This window comes from Gadus morhua, chromosome 15 (assembly GCF_902167405.1).
Source record: "Gadus morhua chromosome 15, gadMor3.0, whole genome shotgun sequence".
Lineage (NCBI taxonomy): Eukaryota > Metazoa > Chordata > Actinopteri > Gadiformes > Gadidae > Gadus > Gadus morhua.
Genome location: NC_044062.1, coordinates 28,027,551 through 28,034,347, shown reverse-complemented (window position 1 = coordinate 28,034,347; position 6,797 = coordinate 28,027,551). Strand labels below are relative to the sequence as shown.

Sequence of the window (6,797 nt, the reverse complement as noted above, 5' to 3'; positions counted from 1 at the left end):
GCCAGTGTCATCCATCCCATATTTGAGAAGTAACCATATTGAAAAGTGGAACCTCACCTTCCAAAGGAAGATTCACAAACTCACGTTACAGTGTTCAACTGTTTTGGTTAGTCAGCTCAGATATTGTGTTTACATTTGATGTGTGGTCAAGCTGTTTCCTACTGTGCTTTCCCCAAATCCAAGAAGAGTGAATGTAACGCACAGCCAATGAAAACAGGCCCTTCTTTTACTTTGTAAAACATTTGCATTAAACATAATAAAATGTAAAAATTGTAAATGATTGTTGACACACTTGACATATGTACAAGGAAGAGGGATTCAGAAGTTATTTGTTAAAAAACACAAAATGGCTATTTGAATGCAATGTTTTACAGGTTATGAGGATGGGGCTCGTCTTTGAGGACCCAGCGACGTTTGTTGAGTTTAAGATGATGCTTTCATCCCAGTATGAGGGACCCTCAAAGGAAGTTGGGGTTGCCATGTCTCCCGCTTCAGGCAAGGGGCGGTCAGATGACAACAAACTGTCGAAGCAGGAAATTACTGCCATATCCGGAGTACCGCAAAATCAGAAAAACGTTTATTTCTAATTTCTTAATGATTTGGGTCCTTTAATATAACAAAACCTCACTGTTCTGATTTTAATTTAGACAAAATGACTCTTCCTCTGTACTATGCGTCAAAGGTCCATGGTCAGCTTTTTAAATGTTGTTGATTTTCTGCAGGATGTAACGATTCAAACAGTTCGGCTCTAGGTCTGGATGGGGATGGTGTTCTATGCATGTAGGGGAGACTGGAGCCTGTTTACGTTGTGGTACAACCTAATAAGGAAAATAAGAATGCAGTTTTACAATAGAACAAATAACTTATTCGGCAACATGTTTGCATTGGGCAAGTGTTGATAGGAAGCAACAAACATCACACACACACACACACACACACACACACACACACACACACACACACACACACACACACACACACACACACACACACACACACACACACACACACACACACACACACACACACACACGGTTCAATATAAACAACACTGTACAAGGTAGTTACAAGGTAGGCCTAGTTGTACGCACTGCATGCACTCTCAAATTTTTTTTCTATTTGCATACTAATACAAAGATTTACAATCATTAGAATTAGGACCCTTGCCGAAACCCATGGGTGATGTATGATGTATGTGGAAGGAAGAAAATGTATTGATTATTTATCACATCTGATCATGCTGCTAGCAAAAAAAAAAATATATTACTAAGAGAGGGTCAATACTGAATAAGTGGGAAAACGGTGTGTGGCTTCAGTTTGTCTGCACCGCTCAAGTCCTTGAGCGACACCACCACCAAGCATCCAAGGACCTCGGCACGTAGCTTCTTCATCAGTTCGCATGCAGCAAACAGGGTCCCTTGTAAAACAGAACACAGACGGCAGACAACCAAAACATTTAAAGCAGTTCTGTTTCAAGTTTGGTGCATGTTCATTTATCAATATGGTAGCGATGGATTGTTAAATTCTACTTTTAAAAACACCGAAATAAACAAGGTCAACATTGCATAAAAACATTTTCTCACCTCCAGTGGCCAAAAGATCATCAATAAGAATAACTTTCTGTCCAGGGGACACAGAATCTTCCTGAACTTCAGCTTCAGCCTATGTTAGAAACAAAAAATTATCTTACCAATAAAGTCACTCACATAGAGGGAGGGGGAACCTAATTATTCTTGTCTAACTGAACATTTCAATCATCAAGTATCCTTATTTATAGTACATAAATAGTAGGCTCTAAAGTATGGTGTTTACCAAAATAATCCTTACATAATGACTACATTTATACCATCAACGAGAATAATGTGTTCGGTTGAATAATCATTAAACTGAGAACATAAAAAATCCACCTTACCGTGCCATACTCCAACGTGTACGCCACAGACACAGTAGGCCCTGGCAGCTTGCCTTTCTTCCTCACCATAACAAAGCCTACCCCTAACCTCTGTGCCAGAAGAGGGCCGAAGAGGAACCCACGAGCATCAATACCTGTGGTAAAAGAAGTTTTCACATTGTATTAATCTGATTGAACAATGATCTGTGAGAGATTAATAACCTTGTTGAACTAAATATTGATTTAATTGTTGGAAATGGTGTGAGTAAAGAGTTAAAATTAGTTTTGTGGGATTTTTGGGTTTCGGACAATTTATAGAAATTGAATCAAGCACCGGGTCGAATTTACCAAAGATGAGCAGGGGGGTTAAGGGAGGTGTATGTGGAGACATGACGGCTACTTACCAACTATCAGATCAACCACCGGGTGGCACTCTAGGACGTGTTGTTCAAACAGATCGATCACTGCCGTCAGTGCTGCTGGACTTTTCATTATAGGGCAGATATCTCTGCAAATTAAACACATCATGTTTCGAACACACGATGTCAGCCTCACACATAACGTAAGCCTACATAGATTAATCAGCAATGGTCTACTTTACGTTATATAACACTTATTATTTATTTAACCGTTATTACACTAGATAGCAACTCAAATGTACGCACCTGAAGAGAATCCCTTCACTTGGGAAGTCGGGGAACGGTCGGATACATCTGCTGATTAGATCCAACTTTGATTCCTCTTTACTTTCTGCCATTTTCACACTGAGGCACTTCCAGATCCGAGCGGAAAGCGTGTCGCATGCGCATGCGTGTTCTCCATCCGGGCTCGGGGCTCGATTATGTTTCCTTGTGCTCCTCGATCGCCCGCCACAGACATGCCCACAGAGCGCAACAGTTTGGTTCCGGAAGTGAAAATCCCGTCATATTCTGCATAGAGATTTTGATTAGCATAATGTCGTAACCATCCATGTGTTACACCTTTCCTGCTCTATGGCTCCCAGACCGTAGTCGGGGAGCACAGCAGGGGAGACGTTCCCTCCAGGGCCGATGTCCTTTCGGGGGTAACACACCCTTCACTATGAACGGGAGTGGGTCTGCTCCTAGGTCGGAATGACACGGGCACTGATTCTTGACGGCTGGATACTATATTCCACAGTTTCAACAACCTACAGTACACATCTGCACCAAATATAACCGGACTCGTTCCATTCTTCCTGACACACGCTATCTCTCGCTCACTCGCTCGTTCACTCCCTCGCTGACTTCACTCACACACACACACACTGCCATTCTCGCGCATACACAAGTGTATGTGTATGTACCCTCACTCTGGATGACAATTTAAACATCATTTCACTCCAGCACAATAATAAATACCAACATGTCCATACAGATATACAGCCCCCATACACATTCAATCTAGTTGAAAGGATGCAGTAGGACTACTAGGCGTCAATTTAAGAGGAATGCTGATAGTGTAGCTTTATCTTGCAAAGGCAAGAATTTAACAGTCCATGTGTTCAGTGCACATTACAGTTGAGTAAGGCATTCAAATACCCATTACTCAGGCTATGATTCATAAGGAAATATAATTAACATTTTAATGGATAATAGTAGCCTAAGTTCTCTGTAATTACTCAAGATATAAAAAGAAAAATACACCAGATGCAGTTTACCCCATAGTGCATACAACAGTCAAGTTTTTCTCTTTTTCTTTTTGAAAAATCACAATTAGCTGGAAAAACCTATAACAGTTGACTTTGTATCAAACTTTTTACCTTTAAAGTTCTCTCTTTTTATATTCCTTATCAAGATAAATACAAAACATAACATAAGCAAAATAAAAGCGGTAAGCAATTATTTTACACATTGTGAATGTAGCATGGTTGGTGCTTCCCACTTGCAGGGGTTGGCCGAGAAATCCTGACTGGGGGTGGTGAGATACTGTGGCTGTGGTGTCAAGGGGCCACTGGGCCCAGCTACCACTAGTGGCCTTCTTTTTTCTTGGCTCATGATAGGCCTCTGATCTTTGTAAGCCCCAAACAAAAAATCACATTGTCTTGGGCCTTCGCCGATCGGGGGGCCTATCCATGGGCCAGTATAAAAAAATAAAAATGAATGATGAATGAATTTTTTTTTTTCTGCAGCTCATGATAGGCCCCCCGATCGGCGTAGGCCCTGGGGCTTCAGCCCAGGCAAGCACGTGCATTAAGGCAGCCTTGAACGTGGGTTCTCATCCGTGATTTTCCCCTTTTGAAAATATAACCAGAAAATAATAAACGGCTGGCTGCCAATGGTTTCATCGTCTCATTCACAACGCAACGAGAGAGAGTACCCAACCGCTACAAATGGTGCCGTGACCCGTTCTTCTCTGCCTGTCTGCTGCGTCGTGGAGGATCGCCATTCGGCGTCGTGGACTCCGACTGCATGGCTGTGCAGTGAGTCGCCGGTAGGCCTACTGTTTGGAGTAGACAGGTTCAGTAATAATAAGGAAAAAAGGGAAACTTCGAACCTAGTGATATACTTGCAGCCATCTTGTGAAGATATAGGGGAGAGCCGGGTCGATTGAAACACTTTTCAGTTAAACGTCTTTTTCAAAGATGACGTTACGTATACAAATAATTTCAACATATGATCAACAACTCACATGTGTGTTATCTTAGTTACAAGTGTAATTTAATACATATGTTGGATGATCGAGCAGATTTTTTAACTTTGAAAGAAAGTTGACATCTGTTTCAAACGCCCTGCCTAGTCGGAACGTTTGAAACACACAGGTAATAATTTACACCATCTCGTAATTGTTAAAGCCATTGATTGGAATGATTGTTAGGCACACTCTGTGTTGTTTAATCGCTGTGCTTTTTTTTTTTTACTATAGGTTGTATCTAGCATCAATGCACCACAATGAAAATGCATCACGGGAGCAAGCTACGACTTCTGCAGGGCAGGCTGTTTATAAAGTTGTCTATCCAAAGGCGAAGATGGGGGAAGGTGTTGTGAAGCCCGTGAAAACAGATCCAACATTCAGCAAGTTTGTAAAAGATAATCTTTAAACACACACACGCGCACACACACACACATCAGTTTACAGATTGTTATGGCTACATTCATTAGTATGTTATGGCATTAACTTAATGCTATATCTTCCAGACTATGTACATGACCTCATGAGGCTGCTCATGGAGGTTTTTGAGGACCCAACATCATTTGACGAGGAAATGAAGACTATCCCCATCCCTCCAGACCTTTCAGCGGAAAATACACGCACTCCAAAGGCTGAGCTGGTTGCTCGTCACGTCTCCCGCTTCAATCTAGAGGTGGTCTGAAGCCTATGTAGTCACCAGATGGGACCTGCTGCCGTGTCCGCTGCACCACACATGACGGGAGGACGACCCGACAACTATGTCCTAAATATCCCAAGCACCAGCTTACAAAGCTGCGATAGGCAAGATGCCTGAAACGCCAAAGAGAAAAAGAGCAGAACTTTCAGACCACCTGTTTTCAACAATAACCTCTTATAGGCGGGGCCTACACTGGGCCTTACTGTGCACCCCCCACCTCCCAACGAAACCAACTATTTTTGAATGGTCTAGAATAGTTGGCTTCGTTGGGTGGTGGGGGTGCACGGTAAGGCCCCGTAGCTCGCGGCCTAATAGTTTTCTTCTGTTTTTCTTCTAATGGTAAATTGATTCAAATCACATAAGATTAATAGTATAATATTGCTTTGGTTTTGTTTAGTAGGAGCTTACAGCCAAAATTACTTACTCTTCATCTGTTGTGTGCCTCACAGGTCCACAGGTCCGTAGATATTTTGTAGACTGTATGTGTTTAGACACACAGGCTCTAGGCCTGGATGTTGTGTCATGCAGGTTAAGGTTTCTGGCACTCATTCGTCGTAGTACCTAATAAATACAATAAGACAAAATAACTTCTGTGTAAAGTGACCTTGACCTCACAGAGTACAACAAGACTGCATAGGACAATACAGATTCAGGAAGCAACATCTCTTTTCCAGTTATTCTTTTATTGAACATTTTTTTAAAATCACTGATTAGTTCTACATAACAATGATTGTTATACAGTAAATAGATGGCTGAGACAACAGTGAACAGGTGTAACTGGTATTGCTGAAGCAACATCTATTCGAGTAGGATTGTTATTTACAAAAAATGGTATCAATGACTTCACATAACAAACATGGTACAGTTGGCTGGTAGGGGAGAGCCGGGGCATTTGAGCAGTGACGTGTCATTATTTGTGTTTATGTGTTTTTATTTCTTTACTATTGTCATTGCTTAATCATACATTTTGGGTTTTGAGAAATTGTGAGGTATTGGAAATGGATGAGCTGAATCTGCTTTGGGCAGGGGTTGGACCAGTGGCGGCTGGTGAAAAATATTCTAGGTGGGGCTGTAGGTGCCAGAATCTTTCGGTAACCCACACAATAAAAGAACCCAAACCAAAAGATACCATTGTTTTACGGATAAACAATAATTATTTAATTGCCCTTTAAAGACAAGAGTTTGACAGATAATGACAATGATATGAGATGAATATTAGTGAATCCTCTTAATACAAAATTCAAGTTCTTGAGAGACATTTACAAGTGGATGATGATTAAAAATAACTATATACAAAGAAAAACTGTCATAGGAACATAAAATGTAACAATTGGAGTCTAATCAACATTTATGTCTCACTACCTTGAAACCTTGGGACTGTGTGTAAATACTGAGTTGTATGAGTGAGTGAGTATATGTGTGAGTGTGTTTGTGCAACACATTCTCACTCCGGGCGCGTCGATTTCTGACGAACGGTCAGTGACTTTGGCTTCAGTTTCTGACGCAAAAGGGTACCCTTGCGCTTCTTTTTTCGACGCATGGGGTTTTCAACTCCTTACA

At 41.4% G+C, this 6,797-nt stretch overlaps 1 protein-coding gene across 2 annotated transcripts; it reads right to left on the bottom strand.

Annotated features, from left to right (window-relative positions):
* Window positions 1–204: 204 nt before the first annotated feature.
* aprt (adenine phosphoribosyltransferase) lies at window positions 205–2,737 on the bottom strand. 2 transcript variants are annotated; one of them, XM_030379531.1, is made up of 6 exons: window positions 2,557–2,737; window positions 2,296–2,399; window positions 1,913–2,046; window positions 1,584–1,662; window positions 1,268–1,417; window positions 205–818 (listed from the first exon to the last, which is right to left on the bottom strand). In XM_030379531.1, the coding sequence occupies exons 1-5, from the start codon at window positions 2,646–2,648 to the stop codon at window positions 1,278–1,280; spliced, it is 549 nt and encodes a 182-aa protein (XP_030235391.1). In that variant the 5' UTR covers window positions 2,649–2,737; the 3' UTR covers window positions 205–818; window positions 1,268–1,277. The 2 variants fall into 2 exon arrangements, with proteins under 2 accessions (XP_030235391.1, XP_030235389.1); XM_030379529.1 differs by having other exon boundaries at window positions 205–1,417.
* Window positions 2,738–6,797: the final 4,060 nt, after the last annotated feature.

Excerpts from the sequence above, each read along its gene's own strand:
- aprt (XM_030379529.1), bottom strand. The coding sequence starts at position 2,648 with ATGGCAGAAAGTAAAGAGGAATCAAAGTTGGATCTAATCAGCAGATGT. Across the intron at positions 2,400-2,556 it reads AGTGAAGGGATTCTCTTCAG|AGATATCTGCCCTATAATGA; the intron begins GTGCGTACATTT and ends TTTAATTTGCAG. Across the intron at positions 1,418-1,583 it reads TGATCTTTTGGCCACTGGAG|GGACCCTGTTTGCTGCATGC; the intron begins GTGAGAAAATGT and ends CTGTTTTACAAG.